The sequence below is a fragment of the Moschus berezovskii genome, chromosome 19, assembly GCF_049115385.1.
Source record: "Moschus berezovskii isolate FMDL1 chromosome 19, NW_MosBer_1.0, whole genome shotgun sequence".
NCBI lineage: Eukaryota > Metazoa > Chordata > Mammalia > Artiodactyla > Moschidae > Moschus > Moschus berezovskii.
The window spans coordinates 1,429,826-1,447,859 of record NC_142478.1 but is presented as its reverse complement, the minus strand read 5'-3'; the positions used below and the strand labels follow the sequence as shown (position 1 = coordinate 1,447,859).

At 47.1% G+C, this 18,034-nt stretch overlaps 1 protein-coding gene across 8 annotated transcripts in view; it reads left to right on the top strand.

The window, feature by feature from the left end:
* LOC129535983 (ankyrin repeat domain-containing protein 26-like) overlaps positions 1-18,034 on the top strand; it is a 185,177-nt gene that overhangs the window by 16,327 nt on the left and 150,816 nt on the right. For 3 of the 8 annotated variants that reach the window (XM_088827885.1, XM_088827890.1, XM_088827884.1), the window contains 8 exons: positions 1,597-1,766; positions 3,009-3,237; positions 6,047-6,152; positions 7,940-8,149; positions 9,055-9,314; positions 14,274-14,378; positions 15,391-15,716; positions 17,819-17,861. In XM_088827885.1, coding sequence (XP_088684011.1) covers positions 1,597-1,719 — 123 coding nt within the window. In that variant the 3' untranslated portion in view covers positions 1,720-1,766; positions 3,009-3,237; positions 6,047-6,152; ... (3 more) ...; positions 15,391-15,716; positions 17,819-17,861. Of the gene's footprint in view, positions 1-1,596; positions 1,767-3,008; positions 3,238-6,046; positions 6,153-7,939; positions 8,150-9,054; positions 9,315-14,261; positions 14,379-15,390; positions 15,717-17,210; positions 17,311-17,818; positions 17,862-18,034 lie in introns of all 8 variants that reach the window. The other 5 variants (XM_088827886.1, XM_088827887.1, XM_088827888.1 and 2 more) reach the window with 5 other exon arrangements.

Sequence of the window (18,034 nt, the reverse complement as noted above, 5' to 3'; positions counted from 1 at the left end):
CACTGTTGACATTTCTTCCGTGAGGGGGAATCTTGGCTAAGTATACATCGGTGTACCAGGGAATATTTATTGATATGCACAGCACTTGTCTTGCATAAATGGACAGTGACAGTGGATTACAGGAATGAGGCATTTTTTGTTGTTGCTGTTCAGAAAACTGATCATCTCTGTAAACTGTTAGGAAATGGGATTTCTTTCACTTTGCAAATAATTTCTCTTTGGAATGCAATTCAAATTAGCAAAAAGTCTTTGTACTTCAGAGGCTTATGGGATTGGAATCCATATTTATGAGATTTATTACTTAGAGTCTTATTCTCACAGTCTTCTTTTGGGAGGCATTTATTAACTTAGCCCTTGATAATTCAGTGCAGTATCCCTCAAACTCTTTAAAATCCTGGGACATTAAGATTGGGGAAGGAGTAAGAGACATTCTACTGAGAGGTGACTTGTACTCATATTATGAGGAAAGATAGAAAAATATTATTGTAGAACAATAAAAGAGTGTAAAATCAAGTGCAATTGATGTGTGCCAAAGATGACAGTGAAGAATATATTTTGTGACTCTTGGTGGTTTGAACTTCTTTCTTGATCCTCTGAGTAATCCCTGGTCCTACATTCTACAATACAGATACCATCGTTATTTATTTGATCCTGGGTTTGGGTTAGGCTGTGCTCAGTCTACTTTCTTCATTAGCAAACGGTATCATTTTATTCTTGAAGACTGATGTTCTTCCAGCAGAGCTGGAAACTGCATCTTCAAAATGTCTGCACCTAGATGCAAAAAATCAAGTTTTTCAACAGGAGTTATTATCTATGAAGCTAATGCAAAAGAAATGTAAAGAACTAGAGAGAAGGAAAAGAAGTTGGAGCAAGAAGTTGTGACCCTCAAAAGTCATACAGAAATGAATATGATAGAACACAGTCCAGTAGAGCAGTATCAACAGGAGATTGAAGAAAGAAAGAGACAGAGTCTCGTAGAGAAATTAAAAGAAGTCAACCTGTTTTTGCAGGTTAATTTGTTGATCTGTCATGTGCTTGAATTCACTTTCACTGTCCATTACATTTTGGATGTATACAGTTTATGTGTTTCCTCTACCTCCCTTACAGCAGTTAGTTTTGTAGATTTCTGGAAGGAAGGGGGACACTTGTTTTCCCTTTAAATATTTCAGTTTCCATCACAGTTATCACTAAATTGGCCTATCAGAATGATTCTCACTAGAGAATCCTTTTACTTAGAAGACCAATTTGTATAAAACAAGACCATTAGGAAGAAAAGAAAATATTGTGGTTTAAAACTGGCACCATCCTCTTGAATTATTCTTAAGTTGTCTTGTTCAGTTTTTAAAATTTTAAGTTGATCCTCTTATTCTTTGAATTATCAGATTATATAAGTACTACCGTAACACTGATTCCACTTTAATTTTATAATTCAGATTCACTTCACATTGACGATAATTGTTTTAAAGTCCTGCTCTTTTTTTTCTTTTCACCTTTAAAATCGCTCTCTGAATCACTGACTCAAAACTAAAGGGAACAAGTGTAATTTTCCAGGTTAATGATTATTTTAAAGCTGTTATCTTTTTCAATTTGCCTTAGACACAAGCTGGATCTCAACAGATGGAACTCAGAATTAAAGACTTGGAATCTGAGCTCTCCAAAATGAAAACATTGCAAGAAGATTCTAATAAAGCAGAGTTGGAAAAATATAAGCAACTCTAACTAGTAGAATATGAAGTTAGATAGTCATTGCAAGATAAACTAGACAAGTAAGTCAAAACACAGAATCACAAAAACTAAATTTAGTTCATTAATTTGTCTCTAAAGCCTAATTGTTACAGAGAGGGGTACATGAGATTAGTAGGAAGTGAAAGCTAACTAGATGGTCACTGCTAAGGGGGCGCCTGAAGACAAACTATTAGTACTGTATCAAGTTTTTCCACGCTATGTCAAAGCATACTTATGAAATAGGGGGAAATTAACACATGGATTAAAGGCAGGGTAAATCACAAAGTGGCTAAAAGTAATGTAGTGACCTGACTGAGGGGATGTGTGGAGAATGGAAAGAGCAGATCGCACCTGCAGTGCCTAGTCCAGGTTTCCCCACTGTCTGAAAGCAGAGCATTCCTAGGAAGCCTAAGCCAAAACAGCATACAGCAAAGAAGCAGGTCCCCGAGGGCACGTTCTGCTAGTTGATGCATAAAGTGAATATGCACAAGGGAAGCACAGGTGCTCAGACAGGGTTCAGGGCTGTGGAGACTTGATGCTGGGATGTGGGCTGTGGCTTCCGGGTAAGGAGCTCGGTGGGGCCTGTCTCCCTCCTTGGGGAGCGCGATGCCTCTCCCTGTAAAACGTACACTGAACACTGTTTAGAGTTTTGGCTTTTTAAATGAGACCAGAAATTGTCTCCAGATCTTTATTGTCTTTTTTTCGGACCATCAGAAAGAGGTGCTGACATAGGCTCTTCGTAGAAGTGAAGTAACATAAAGTGAACTTTGGAAAAGCACGGGATACTTGTCATTGTTCCTGGGGCTGTTTTAGCTCTTCTGTCTCACCCATTGACTTTCTCATCCCCCGCTTGAGACTGTGGTGCTAGGTGATACCTCAGAGCCAAATGCTTAATTTCTCAGAGGTTATGAGTGAAATGTATGTACAAGGGTGGTGAAAGGAAGCACTTGAAAATGGCTTTGTGGGATAGTGTGTTTCTTCATCCCTGAACTGTTTCCTGGAGGCAGGTGTGTCCCAGAGGCAGGAAGTGTCACTGTGAGGCCACCTCCCTTTCTCTCTGACGCCCTTTCTCTCTCCCAGCTGTGATTTGTTACTTGAGGTGCCCCAGACGCATGGGTACTTGTTTAGAACAGGATTACAACTGTCATTGATTACAGGAGGTCTGCTCTGTGTCTTCAGTGTTCAAACAGTTTAATGAGAATTCCATTTACTATATGGCAACTTTTAAAATGCCAGTCATTTAGGGAAACATGAATGAAATTGGTGCTTTCCATCTTCCCCAGGACTAATGAGAGGCTGGCAGAGATGAGCACCAAACTTGAGGTGGAGAAACACCAGAATGGATCTTTATTCAGCCCTCTTAGCAGGAGGCCCATCCTGGAGCCCTTTTCTGTTGGAAATTTCAATCCTACTTCAGGGTTCAATGCAAATCTTATTTCAAGAGCGAACGTAGGGTTTTCTGTCTCAATTCCACGCCCTTCAAATGACAGCATGGAGACTTACTTGACCAAGGTTAGTTCTATTTTTTTCATTGGGTTTCAGATTTGTGATATAAATGATCCTTGTTTTTAATTTGGTGAACTTGAGTTGTGTTTTTTTTTTTTTTTACTTATGCACCCTAAGTAAAACCATAATCAACTGTGATCATCAAGGAGACATTTAATGATTTTTTTGTCCTAGATGTCTCGTTTTTAGGAGATACTTCTTAAAATCTTAAATTTCTTGAAAAGCTGCATTGAAATTCTACTTTAGAAATGAAATTTTATTGTCTAGTAACCAAAAGTGTACTTGCAGAAGTTTGATTAACTTTCCAATTGATTTCACTTTGGCAGTCGTTCATAATCATTTCCAGGTTCTGCTGCTCCCACCACGGTTTTCCTACCCCTAAGCATAAGTGACTGACTGGCATCTAAACACTAACAACATATGGATGTTTTTTATTTGAAGGAATCCTAGATAAGTCCTTTTTATGAATTAAACAAACTTGTAATACTTAATCAAAAGATTAATTTCTGGTTTTAGGTTAACATTCTTTTTGTTATTTTCTTATACAAGAGCACATCTTTAATTGCTATTTTACTTACAGAATTTTGATTTACATTTCTGAAACATACCTTGCCGAGCAGTTGTACAGTGTTTCTAAGTTAGTAGTTAAATCAAATATTTAAAACTTGTAAATGAAGCTCACTTTTGTCCCTGTCTTGACATCACCTGGCTGAATGATGACTGAGATAGCAATGATGGGGAGTCTTTAAATTGCAACTAGTTTCCGTTGTGTAATCATTGTGATTAAAATATCCATTTCAGTCAGTGCACACGGGTTTATGGTTTTGATGGTGTTTTCATGATGTTGGTGATGCAGAGAAAAGTAGCCCTTGTTAAATGCAGTCTTAACCTGTTTTCTCATTTGGCTTCTCGCCATCATAGAAGAGCAGTCTAAGATTTCTTCGATAGCACTGGAGTTACATTGGGTCTTAGTACTTGAGAGCCATGAACCTGGAGGATGTGCTTTAGCTGTGCAGTCACCGCGGGCCTCCAGAGACTTCATCCCACGTCAGATACTTGCCCACGCAGGCCTAAGAGGAGGAAGCAAATGCTTGACCCCCATCCCAGGGGCAGGCTGCCTGCTGCAGAACCCAAGTTCACGGTGCTGTGGGCACATAACCTCTTTTCAAAGAAGAGATTTGGAACCAAGCAAGCACTTCTTAGTTCCTTGTCCCAAACGCACCTGTTAGATAAATCTCCTCTCTTTTCATACGGAGGGTAGGAGTATAAGTCCTCCCCTTGAAACTTCAGGCTGAGGAAATGAAGTTCAACTGTAATTTCTCACCAGATTTAGATTATAACCGAGATTACACTCATACTTTTTGCATATACCAACTAATGAGAGCTTGGATAGAAGTATACTAGACAGTAAAGAGAGATCTGTTGTGTGTTTTAAATTTTGTTCTAAATAACCCAAAATGTGGATAATTCATTCTTGACTGATTTTAGTTAACCAGTTTTCATCTGGAAAAAATGAACATCCTTTTAAGGATGAATCTCTTCAGTTTTGGCCTGCTTGACTCAAATAAAGATTTTCTCCTTCAAGTCCCCTGACCTGTTTTTAAAAAATATTTATTCTTTCTAAATTAACTGTATCGACTGCTACAGATCCGTCTCTGTTCCGTCGCTCAGTCGTGTCCGACTCTTTGCGACCCCGTGGACTGTAGCCTACCAGGCTTCTCCATCTATGGGATTCTCCAGGCAAGAATACTGGAGTGGGTTACCGTTTCCTTCTCCAGGGGATCTTCCCGCCCGACTGCTACAGATAGGAGTTTGCTATTGATTTATTCTTATTTTTGCATTTAAAGCACATGATTTAGTTAGAAAGTAATGTTGTGCCATGCCACAAGCGTTGTTTAATTATATAAGAAGGATTTACATATTCATTTTGTCTCCATTATAGTTAAAAATCTGTGTGTTTTCTCTTAATCTGAGGAAGTAGCTGGCATAGGACTCAGTAAGAAGGCCATTGGCTTTGTTACTTCTTTTGTGGAATGAGGAACTTTGAGTAAATCAATGACTCTTATACCTTACAAAAAGTTTTTTCTTCAAAGAAACCAACTTTTCTTTTAAAAAAAACTTCTGTGTGGAATTGCGTTCTATAAAATGGAGACAAATATAGAACCGTTTAGCTAAAGAGTGGCCAGAGGCCCTGCAGCTGTGACTTCTCTGTTCCTCAGCACTGGCCTGTAAAAGCCAAGTGACCAAGTGGGCTTGTTGAGTTATATTTGATTCTTTGGATAAATGATGCTTGTTACAAACGAAACCCTTTCTCTTTTATTTTTCCCTCTGTGCTATGCAGCTTGCAGGATCTTAGTTCCCTAACCAGGGAGCAAACCCGAGTCCCCTGCAGGGAAAACACTCAGTCCTAACCGCTTTGCCACCAGGAAGGTCCCAGAGACCCTTCCTCTTAAGTCTCCCATCCCCCCGAATCTCCCCTACGCATATGAGCATATTCCCCCAAACTCTTGTGGTTTCAGGTGTTAAAAGGTCTCTGTATTTTCTCCATGTCTCACTTTCACTGCACTTTTTTCCCCCTGGGTCCCTTCTGTGTATCCAGTGATGGAAGGTGGTGCCAGGCATAAGATGTTGGGAAATGACTCCCACTCCTTGTCGCTTCCGGAGCTGTTCGGTGCCCGGGTGTAGTGTCGGTGCCCCATTCTGGAGGTTGGGACCTGCTCTGCTGGGGCCTAAACTGTTCCCCAGGCGCCGGCCCCCTCCGCTCCTAGGCCTGGTGGCTGCAGTGTCTGGAGGAATTGTCTGGCTCTGCCCACAGGACCTGCAGGACCGCAACGATGAGCTGCAGGCCACCCTGGAAGGCCTGCAGGCACAGATGGCCCGGAGTCGGCATGGCCGCCTGCCGCCAGGACACAGCCCGGCAGGTAGGCACTGGGTGCTTGGAGGTGGTGGGTCTGCTGGGAGGTGGTGGGTCGCATGCTCCTGCCCTGGGGACGGGGTGGCGGGCCAGCCCACTGCCCAGAGGGTCACAAGTCCTTCGGACCACTGGTGTGGGAGAAGGATCCTATCTGAGGCCAGGGGTTTTGGCAACCCAGAGCCCCAAGGGAGATGGAGGAGGATGAAGGTCCTACTGCTTGGACAGAGTAAGTGGTGAAGGTTACGATGACCTTGCTGTGACCTCAGGGCAGGTGTGTCCCCTGTGAGCCTCCTAAGGTAGGGGGGATGGAAGGAGATACGGGCGGGGGTGATGGGGGACGGCTTGTGATGGCTTTGGCAAGGGCAGCCCGTGTCAGCTTTCCTCGGGGCCTCTGAGGGAAGACGGGTGGGTCTGCTGTGCACCTGGTCGCTCAGGGAGGCCCTCACCTGCACCTGCAGCAGTGGACTCTGCTGGCCCCCGAGCCACAGCTCTGCTGCCCTCAGCCAGGGGTTGTTGGCTGATGTCATCGCATCCCTCGATGAGTGTCAGGGGCCCATGTGGCCACAGGGAAGGGGGCGGTTATCTTTTTCCCTGGACTGGCCTGAGCTGCAAGGAATGTGTGGCCCTTGTTGAGAGCCAGGACCTGCGCCCCAGGTGCGGTGGCCAGAAGGCTCTGGGTCATAGCACCGGAGGGAGCCCCGAGCTTCGTGTTGGCGCCGAGGCAGCCAGGGCGCTCTCGCAGCTGGAGCCTTTTCTCTTCCCCTCGCCCCCATCTGGCTGCGGAGCGTCTATCAGCCCCTTCTAGGGAGGAGGGGTGGTCAGGACAGCAGCGCTGTGGTGCAGGGGTCACGTGGTTGGTGGAGGCTGGGGTGGCCCTGCATCCAAACACGGGGCCACTCCTGACCCAGGCGGCAGCTTCCTGTTGTCAGGGCGATGGGATGCTCTCTTTCCTAAGATGCTTATCCCGAGTTCTCTCGGCCAGATGTTGCCAAGTCTGTCCCTCTTCCATGGAAAACAATTTGGGAACTGAAAAGCGCAGGCAAGAGGTCAGGATGTGTCTGTTCCTTTCACTTTCGAGCCCATCCTCCAGCATGGATGAAACCCCAGCAGTGGCCACACTCGCATTGTGAATCAAGCCTTCAGTGTGCCCCCTACCACGCATGGCTTGTGGTCACCTGGGCCCAGGAGGGCTGGCCGCATGTGCTGTGGGTCCACGGGTGGGGAGGATCTTCGGGACCAGGTGTAGCTCCCACCCCCTCCCTATGATCTGTTGGAGCCTCAGTCCACGACAGCTTAGTTTGCGTGACATTTTCTTTGAGACCCCCTCGTGCTTTATGTGATGTAACAGTGAGCGGCGAGGGCCTCTGAAAAAAGGAGGAAGCTGAAACAGAGCTTGAAGACATGGCTTTGTCACGCCTCGTCCCGAAGTGCTGTCTGAGCCCTGTTCACATTTTCCTGTGGTCCCTGCCCCTCTGTGTGCCTGCCGTGGTCAAAGGGGTAGGCATGGGCCCCCTATAGCCTCACAGATCTAGCAGGAGGCCTCCTCCTTGTTTCTACCTTTAAGTGACCTGTGTTCTGGCAAAGACTCGAAATGCTGATCTGTAAAAATGCCAACTTGGAGAACTTGGCACAGCAGACAGTCCCCGGCCCGTGGCCTCTGAGCACCAGTGCCGCCGTCCTCTGTTAGAAAGGGCCCACGGAAGGCTGTGCTTCCTCCAGGGTCGGCTTGGAGGTTGGATCGGGTCCCGTGGTGTCCTGGGCAGAGCATCAAGGGACATGTCTTCTTATTTTCAGGCACCATCACGTTCGTGGGTGATTCCGCCCCAGCGAGTATAAAAACAGATCACGTTGGAGCAGCTGAAGGAGCATTACGAAGAACTCAAGATCCAGCTGGAGACCAAGGTCAGGGGACTGAGCGAGGCCACAGAGATCGGGGAACTTCCTGCTGCTGAGACGCATCTGCGTACACATCTGCCCATAGTGAGTGCGCTCAGCGGGACAGAGGTGTGCAGGGAATGTGCGTGACCTTGACTTTCTGCCTCCACCCCCTTCGGAAGGAGGCAGGACGGAAGGAGTAGCTAATAACGGGAGGGAGCTGGGTCCCTCCCTGTGTCTGGAGGCCGGTGCAGAGGACAGACCTCCCTGTTTGCCCTGCGCTGGGAAGTCACAGCCCCTGGCTCTGTTGCAGCTGAAGCAGATTCTGGGAGCAGAATCGTAGTTCCTGGGATTGCCCCGCGCCAGGGGCTCCCCAGGTGGCACTAGTGGAAAAGAGGAGCTATGTCGCCAGTACAGGAGACATAAGAGCTGCAGGTTTGATCCCTGGGTTGGGAAGATCCCCTGGAGGAGAGCATGGCAAGCACTCCCGTCTACTTATCTGGAGAATCCCATGGACAAAGAAGCCTGGTGGGCTACAGTCCACAGGGTGGCACAGAGTCGGACACGACTGAAGCGATTTAGGACACAGGGGCTCCTAGGCCGCCCTGGCCAAGCCTGTCTTGTTGGGTGAATGTGTCTCTTGCTCTGTCACTCGGTTGTGGTGGGTTTTGTGGAGGAATGGTGCCCATGACTTGCCAGGCATCACCATGGCAGCGGGGTGGTCCTGCCCCTGGGTTCCTGCTGTGGCCTTGACTTCCAGGCCTCGTGGAGGGTGTTGCTCCCCCCTGCCCTCCTCCTATTGCCGCTACCCTCCCTTCTGCAACTGCAGGGCCTCCCCGCAAGGCTGCAGCAAAGGTTACAGGAAGTGACGGAAGCAGGCGGCCACACAAGCCATGGGGAGCCTTTCACGGGCCCCGGCAGCCTGTTGAAGCCGGGCCACCCTCTGTTTGGATGCTGGGTCCGGCAGCCTTGATTCGTCAAGTGAATTGTGTTTGGGGGCCCCCAGTCGACATCACTCATGCATCTCTCCTCAGGTTAATGACCACGAGAGGGAAATGGAGGTGATGAAAAGGGCCTTTGCAGAGGAGAGGAGGAAGCTGGAGCGGGCCATCCAGCTCAAGGTTGGCGTGCTGCAGGGTCAGAAGGCCGAGCTGGCAACGTTGCACACAGAGTCTCAGGAGGTGGACTGAGGCCTGTGGGAGCAGCTGCATAGGAGGGGGAAGCTGGAGCGGGGCCATGTGCGGTGGCTGAGCCCGGAGACAGTGCGGCTGCAGGAGGCTCTCCAGCTGCACAGGTCCGACACCCAGCCTCTGCAGGATCTCAGGTCCAGGGTTTGTTGCCCAGAACCCGGATTTGAAATTGAATTTGGGCAGATTGTTCAGAGTCACACAAGTACTTGTTACCTGAGTGGTGAGCCCTGAAAGAACAGGTTATTTTACAAAGGTTGTAATTTTTCTTTCTGCCGCACTGTGCACATGGCATGAGAGGTCTTAGTTCCCTCACCAGGGATCGAACCTGTGGCCCTGTGGTGGACGCATGGCGTCTTCACCACTGGACTGCCAGGGAAGTCCCGAAGAGTCTGACTTTAAAAATACAGTCTCCATCATCTGTTAGCTCGTGTCACACGCCCATCCTCTGGGCCCTACCAGGAAGCTAGGGGGCTGGAGAGGCCTGAGGGGAGGCTAAATGTGGGGAGGCGGTCTGTGAGCCGGTGATGGAGCATCAGGTATGAAGCCTGGCCCTCCTCCCCGGTCCCCCTGGGGCTCAGGCTGGCACCCGCTCCATCTCAGGAGCTCAGGATGCTAGAAGATCTTTTCCAGTAGCCTCATAGCACCACCCAGGAGATGACCCGGGCGACTGCAGGCCAGGCACAGCTGTGTGTTGTGGTTTTGGCTCTATGCACTGTGTCTTTTGGCCCTGTGAGCGTCCACACAGCACTCCCACAAGGTCCCCGTGTCCTGTGGAGACAGAGGCTTCGTGAGGTGTGTCCCTTGTCTGGGCACAGGACACTGGCCCACAGCACACACAGGTGTGTCCAGGTGAGGTGCCACCTCCTGCCCGCTAGGTGACCATGGCACGTGGCTTCACAGGAAAACGCATCATGTGGGATTTATGATGAACCAAAAGGAATAAATGTCAGTGCACCTCCCAGCTTGAGAAAGAAAATATTAACATAGCCAGGAGCCCCAGGCTCTGTTCCCAGACCCCCCTCACTCCTCCCCGAGTCGCCTGGACTGTTTGTCACTCTCTAGACCTTGCTCTAGACCTCAGTCTTGGACGCAGTCCCCCAATGACCTGGCGCCTTGGTCGTGGTGTGCTGGTTTCTGAATCCCCTCTTCCCTGCAGCAGAGGTGGCGCTGGGCCTCACGAGTGGCGCGCAGCCTCAGGGGAACGCGTGGACCCGCCATTCCCATTGCGGCTGCGATCACACGCTGGGCTGGGGCCCGGTGGACCTGCGAGTCCACATCAGGCTGCAGGCACACTCGGGGGCCTTCGAGAGCCCAGCAGCCACACGCCCTCTCTGCCGTCTGTCTCGGGCACTTCCCTGTGGACAGGAACAGGAGCCCAGCGCTGTCTTAGTCCTGCACCCAGCCCCCGGGCCCGGCGGGCTGTGCTGGTCCTCTCTGCTTCTCCTGACTTGCGGCACACCTTGGCTTGTTGGCCCTGCGGCTAACGTCACAGTTCAGGTCTCAGTGGTGTCTGGATCACTGGACGGAGTTTCCTGGGCAAATGTCACGTGCTGTCACAGCCGGGGCTGCAGCCGGGAGTGAGACAGGTGTTTGCAGCTTTCAGCCCTAGGTGGGTGGGCGGAGAAGACTCCATTGTCCGGCATCTCTAACCCTTATTTGCAGGCCTGTTCAGATCTTATGTTTCCTCCTGGGTCTGTCCTGGTAGATTGTTTCAAGGCATTTGGACATGGACGATTTTCAAAACTCCAGACTGGGAGTTTTACTGAATGGTCCTCAGCTTGGATGCCTGGTTAGATGCCTTCTTTATGGGACCATCTTCTTTACTCTGATGTGTGGCCTTTCGTGAAACTGTCTTTGGAGTACATTCCCTTAGTTTTTGTTTAGCTGAAAATGTCTCAGCTTATCTCCCATTTCTGAAGGCTGGTCTTCCTAGAAGCACAAACCTTGAGGGGCAGCTGAAGGCTGCCCTCTACCCTGGGCAGGCTGCTCTGTGTGAGCATCCATTTTCTCTTGCTGCGGTGATGAGTTACCAGGAAGTCAGAGGCTTAAAGCATCACAACTTGGGATTTCATGGTGCTGGAACCTGGAAATCAGAAGTGTCTACGACTGGGCGGGAATCTCAGTGTCGGCAGCCACCTTCCTTTCTGGAAGCTCGGGAGGAAACCTGCAGGCCTCCCACTCTTGATCCACACCTTCCTTCTCTAACGCCAGCAGTGATGGACTGATCCTCCTCGCGCTCCATCCTGACTCCCAGTCTTCTGCCTGCTCTTCCACAGTGGAGGGCCCTCGTGGACAGTCGGAGACGCTCTTTCCATCTAAGGGCAGTGAATTAGCAGCTTTCGTTCTGTTTGTTGTATTGGTCCCCCTTTGCTATGAAAGGACAAGCATATTTGCAGGTTCTGGGTGCAGACGTCTTTTAGAGGCTGTTATTATGTCCCCACAGTAGGTGATCTGAGTTGTGTCCTCTGGTTGCTATTAGCTTCTCCATCTTTTGTGGGTTTTCTTGGGGGTGTTTAGGTGTGTGTATTTCTTTCGTTTTAACTTGTTATTGAAGTGTTATGTGCACACACACAAGACACGCGTGTGTACAGTTGGAAGAATTGCTGATGCATTGGACACATCTGTGTCACCAGCACCCAGCACCCGCCCCCCAGGGTCACTCTTCTGAGTCAGGATAGTGCTGACCCCTGGGGGGCTCTGGGGAGCCCCATTTTTTTGTTCTCGGTGTTGGTGTACCTAAGAATGGACTTGTTGGGTCGTAGGGCACAGGTGCGGTTTTCTTTTTACTTACCGCACTTAGAAACGTTATGCCTGCTGAACATATAGATTTGTGTCCTATGAAAATCTTTCAGCCTTTCTTTGTAAAATATTGCCTCTCCCCTCAGTGGCCTTTTCAGTTATATGTATGATATTAGATCTTTTCACTTTTCCTCCTTTTCTTAACCTCTCTTTCATTTCTTCCATCTTCTTTTCTGTACATGAAACATTCTGGGTACTTTTTCATATCTCTGTGTTCTAAGTCAGTGATTCTTTCTTCAGCTATATCTAATCTACCAGTGAGCTTTTATTTTGACATTGATTTTTTATTTTATTTTCATTTTCAAACATTCTATTTGGTCCTGCCTGATCGTTTCTGATAGCGTCTTGTGGCTTGCTTGTCCACTTTTTATTCCCATCATTTATTTAAGTAAACATTTAATAACATTTATCCCAAGTCTGTGGCAGACAGTTCCAATATCTGGGATCTAATTCTGTTGTTTTGGCTTCTGTCATAAGTGTTCCTTTCCCACATACGTTGTGGTGACCTTTGATTGTGAGCTCATGTTCACATGAAGTTTATCTCTGGGAATCCTGAGAGCTGTCGTAGAGGATTCTCCCTGCAGAAAGGATGTGTTTTGCTTTTGCCAAGATGACTTGGGAGCCTCTTAATCTGAGACCACTTTAACCTATTCCAGGGAACCAGCCCAGGACACACGCCCCTGGTGTGGTTTCTCCACACTGATGTAGGTGTTGGCCTCAGGGTAACCCCGTGTTTGTGTTGCTTAATGCTCACAGCTTTGGTTTCAGCATTCGGGTTTTGGTTTGAGGGCCACTGGAGGTTTCTATAACCTTCTGTGAGGACACCACACGTTAGATGATCAGCTTTGCATAGGCTCTGGTTATCTGCTGAATGTGGAGGGCTGGAATAAGGCAACCACCATCTTATTCGAGGTCCAGGAAACTGGAAACTGAACTCCCCCCGCCTCGCGCGCATGCGCGCACACACGCACACACACACACACACGCACACACACACACACACCTGCTTCGAATCCATTTGGTTTTCCAAATTGACCTCATTTGTGACACACACACACACCTGCCTTGAATCCATTTGGTTTTCCAAATTGACCTCATTTGTGACACACACACACACACACACACACCTGCCTCGAATCCATTTGGTTGTCCAAATTGACCTCATTTGTCACACACACACACACACACCTGCCTCGAATCCATTGGTTTTCCAAATTGACCTCATTTGTCACACACACACACACACACACACATCTGCCTCGAATCCATTTGGTTTTCCAAATTGACCTCATTTGTGATCACTCTCCTCAAAACCCTTCATGTCTTTTGAAATTCCATTGACTTCTATGTCTTCATTTTTCTCTTTAATTCCTCATGAGAAAAATGAAATCGTACTTATGCCTATGAAGGAGATACTTATGCTTGATATTATAAGAATAACACATTAAACATATGAGGTCATGTGCTTTGAGTACTTTTAGATTGAAAAAACTAGAAGCTATTGCCAGGTAGAGACCTAATGTTTAGGGGAATAAATGTCAGTTAGGATAGATTTTCTGGGCAGCAGGTGTGCGTTTCAAGCTGCCTCCCCGTGACCTTCATTGAGCAGTTGCTCATTCATTGCACATCAATGGAGTTACCTTCCAGGGAGACTCTAAGAGCATCGGAAGCCAAGACTCCAGGCAGACTTGGCCTGGGCGGCCTCTGTCAGTACTTGCTTTCCCCTCCTGAAGGTTCCACACTGCATCGGATCACCCTCCGTCTGCTAACGTGGGCATCTTTCCAGTTTGCTCCAGTGCCGACCTCAGGGTGTGGGATAAGGGACACTCCCCATAGGATTCAGCTTCCCAAGTCCTTGTGTTCCTCAGCTTTGTGCTCGGAGTCCCTGGGGGGGATTTCCTTGCAAAACCTCATGAGGACTCTCATCCAGCATCTTGCATTGGTGCCAGCTGTGAGCACGCTGACATTTCAGTGAAGGTAAGGAGATTCAGGAACAGGCCAACTCTAAACACAGAGAACCACGGTGCCGAATACATTAGTCAATGGCTCTTTTAGGAGCTAAGAAAGCTTTGTTTTCCTGTAGCTTATCTCTTGGGAGGTGCAAACCAGAGCAGGTTCATGCTGGACACAGGGAAGGAACTGGTGCTTTGTGTCCTCATCTAGGAAAAGAAAGTGTGGCTGTGGGTCATTACAAGCCCAGACTCTGTCGGGTGACCAGCTCTTTGAATTCCCACTCTTCTTTCTTTTTAAAGTTTGTTATCCAGAATCAAGTTGGAAAAGTGTTCTGAAGAATGCACGCTCTTGAAAAATGAGCTGGGGAGGAGCCGACAAGAGCTTGAAGCTTGAGAAAGGAGGCAGGCTGCCTAGAGGTAAGGGCCGGCTCAGTGGTCCCACCCCAACCACCCATCCCGGACATGGTTTGCTCATCGTAGAAGAAGCTCAGAGGGCATTACTGTAGAAAGTGGGATGTGTTCACAGATAACCCATGTTCCAGGAACAGTCGCAGAGAACTGTGCTGCCCTCCGACCAGCATTGATGGGCACGGGCGGGCTCAGGCATCCTACAGAATACTCCAGAGCGTGTTCAACGGTCAGAGGAGGCATCCTGCATCCCTGTAGGGGCAAGAGGGCCTCTTACAACCTTCCTGGACCAGTAGAATCTGTTTGTTCTTGTCCTGATAATGGTTTCAGCTGTGCTTTTGTCCAAGGTTCATTCCTGGTCTGTTGATTTCAGTGTGTCAGAGTCAGGGGTCTGGGGCAGGGGCCTGAGCACTGAGACAGGAGCTGTGTGTATTGTGGAGGGTTACCTGTCAGTGGATTTCAGCTTTCACCATCAGAGCCTCATCTCAGAAGGGTTTGTCTTTTCTTTTTTTTTTAATTTAAATGAGCTCAGCTCTAAACTGCCGAGGCTGTGGGATTGATTTGATAAAAGTGCCTGACGATTAAAGTGCAGAATCCAGAGTGGATGGTCACCCAGCGATCACTATTACGTTACAGCAATTTTGAAATCCGAAAGGTTTCTTCCCTCCAGGAACCATTTTCCCTAAGTTTGGTGCTGGGACCCTTTTGACAGCAGACGTCAGCAAATGTAAGGCTGTGTTGATCGTTATCCTTCTGGGTGTGAAGAGCACTCCCACGTGCTGGAGAGAGATTACATGTGCTGTGCGGCTGAGGAATGTCGTGGAAGGATTGTACTTAGTGCTGGCAGGGTTCCTCTGGTTCCCAGGTTGGGATCCAGTTGGACCAGTGGCAGTAACAGTGCAGGACACTGACAGACCAGTGGCTGGCTGTAGGGTATAGAGAACAGGTGTGCAAACCAGCCACCACGGTGACCCTGAGCAATGACTCATCAGTGATACTGTTAACTTTGCTTCTTCAACAGGAAGGAAATGGAGGATTTAAAGAGAGACGAGGAAAAGGCCTGCTCTGAGATGCAAGGGCTCTGCATACAGATTAAGTATTGACCCCTGGCATGAAACTGATGCCACCCTCCCTTTTCCATTGTTTGGAAATAATCTCAAACTTACAGAAAGGAAACACAGGACATTTTAATGAAAGTTACAAGAGTTGCTGGCCCATCAGCTCCCTCCCACTCCAAGTTGGGAACTCACTGTGGATATGACGGGTTGTGGCCCCCTCAGCCACAACCGGGACCTCGTGTGGCTTCAGTCTGCCTGTCCTTCTTCTTAGGACCTGGTGCTTTCAAAGGTTATAAGCAGTTGTTTTGGTGTGTCTAGAACTTCCTTATAATTGGATTCAGATTATGTGGGAATATCCCCTTCTCATTCCATCCTGTCCGGGGACGAAAGTTTTAGTGACGTCCTTCGATTTGTGGTCAGGTGGTGTTGGCCAGGCTTCTTCACAGAGTTACTTTCCCCTTGGTGATTCCTGAGCATTTTATGGGAAAATCCCTTGATAGGATGTGAGTGTCCTCCTCTTCAGTTAGCTCTCACCCAATTGTCCTCCCTGTTTTATTCAATGGGTTGTCATATGTTACCATCAGTATTTATTTCCATGCTCAATTGTCCCAGATTTGGCTAAAAAGAGGCCCCTCAGGGTGAGTTCTGGGCCCTGGTCATTATCTGAGCACTTCCTTACTTTCTAGTGTCCCACGATAGTCCAGGTTCATCTGGTACTTCCCTTGCCCCAGCCCTGGAAGCAACCACTTCTCCGAGGAATCCTTGGTGATTTTTAGCTCAGAATGGTACTAGGAGACCAAGATTTGGGTACTGGGAGTGCTCACGGCTCCTGGGGCATCACTGAGTCCAAATGCAGTTAGTGCGTAGAATTAGGGAATGTGTATTTATTATGCTCACATGCACGTGGTTTCAGGTAAATTTATTTATACACCTCTTTACCAAAAATCATAAATTCAAACTCTACAATTCCCATATCACAGGGATGATTCTAGTTTTCTCTCTTTCTGTGTTTATAACTTACGCCTCTCGCAGTGAAAAGCCTGGTTTCCACCACACTGGTCTCCCTCTGCCCCATGAATAAATGCTTTCTGCACTTGGTCTCAAATGCTTTCTGCACTTGGTCTCACTTACTGGCTTTTGTACCGAAGCACACAGCTTGGAGGGCTTCCCTTGTGACTCAGCTAGTAAAGAATCCACCTGCAGTGCGGGAGACCTGGGTTTGGTCCCTGGATTGCGAAGATCCCCTGGAGAAAGGAAAGGCTACCCACTCCAGTATTCTGGCCTGGAGAATTCCATGGACTATATAGTCCGTGGGGTCGCAAGGAGTTGGACATGACTGAGCTTCTTTCACTTCAGTTCACACAGCTTGGATGTGTCATTTTATTTTAAATTTTTTAAAAATTGAAATTATTATTGATAATTGCAGGCTCACATGTGATTATAAGACCTATATTACAGAGAAATACAATTTCTCCAGTTTCCCCCAGTGGTCACGTTTTATGAAACTTTAGTATAGTTTCTGTGTTAGTTTGCTTGGGCTGCCATAACAAAGCACCACAGACTGAGGGACTTACACTACAGAAGTTTGTTTCCTCACAGTTGTCAGAGTAAATCAATGACTCTCATACCTTACAAAAAGCTTTTTCTTCGAAGAAAACAACCTTTCTTTTAAAACTTCTGCATGGAACCGTGTTCTATAAAAGGGAGACAAGTATAGAACTGTTTAGCTAAAGAGTGGCCAGAGCCCCTGCAGCTGTGACTTCTCTGTTCCTTAACCCTGCAGTGACCCCTGTGAGACCTTCCACTTCTATGGGACATACTTTGGAAACCAACACTCACGAGAGAATCCTTCTCACTAACACCTTTAGAATTCAGTCTTGCTGGTACATTGTTTTCTTGTGTATAATTTTCTCACTTTTTTTGTTTTCGTTAAATGGACAAGTTTAAAGAAAATCACAGATGTGTTCTCCTTATTAACATTTGAGTCAAACTACTTCCTGCATTTGAACAGGATCCTCACCTAGAAATCGAAATAAAGTCTCAGAAGTACATATGTAGGCCAGGAGCTTTTAGGGGAGAAGATAGTAATCTTGTGGGTCATTCCGAGGATTATGGGTCATTCCCTAATTCTCTGAAATTATGTGTCCTTGATAGACTGGTATTTACTGTACTTTGATCAGATTAATCTAAATAGCATTCCGTATATATGTTCTCTGTTATCTATAAGCAGAATAAGTAGGAATTCATTTTCTTTTATTTATGTGATTTTTTTCTTCTGAAGTAATCTTCAAATTAGGTCTAGTCTCTAAAAGTATTATTTAAAAGTCACATTTAATAAGTCATAAACATATAACTTGTTTATGTTAAACATAAATATTTGACTTATTTCAGATGCGACGGGAGATGGACAGGATAGCTAGAGAACTAACAGAAGGTATGTTGCCAAAACATATGAATTAAATTTAGACATTGATTTCTGAAATACACTGTAAACAATAAATGGCATCTCTTTCCATTGCTTGGATAACAGATGCTATGTTAAATATTTTTTTTTTTATACGTAGCTAATGAAAAATGTGAAAGCATGAGCAGTCATAGTGAAAAATA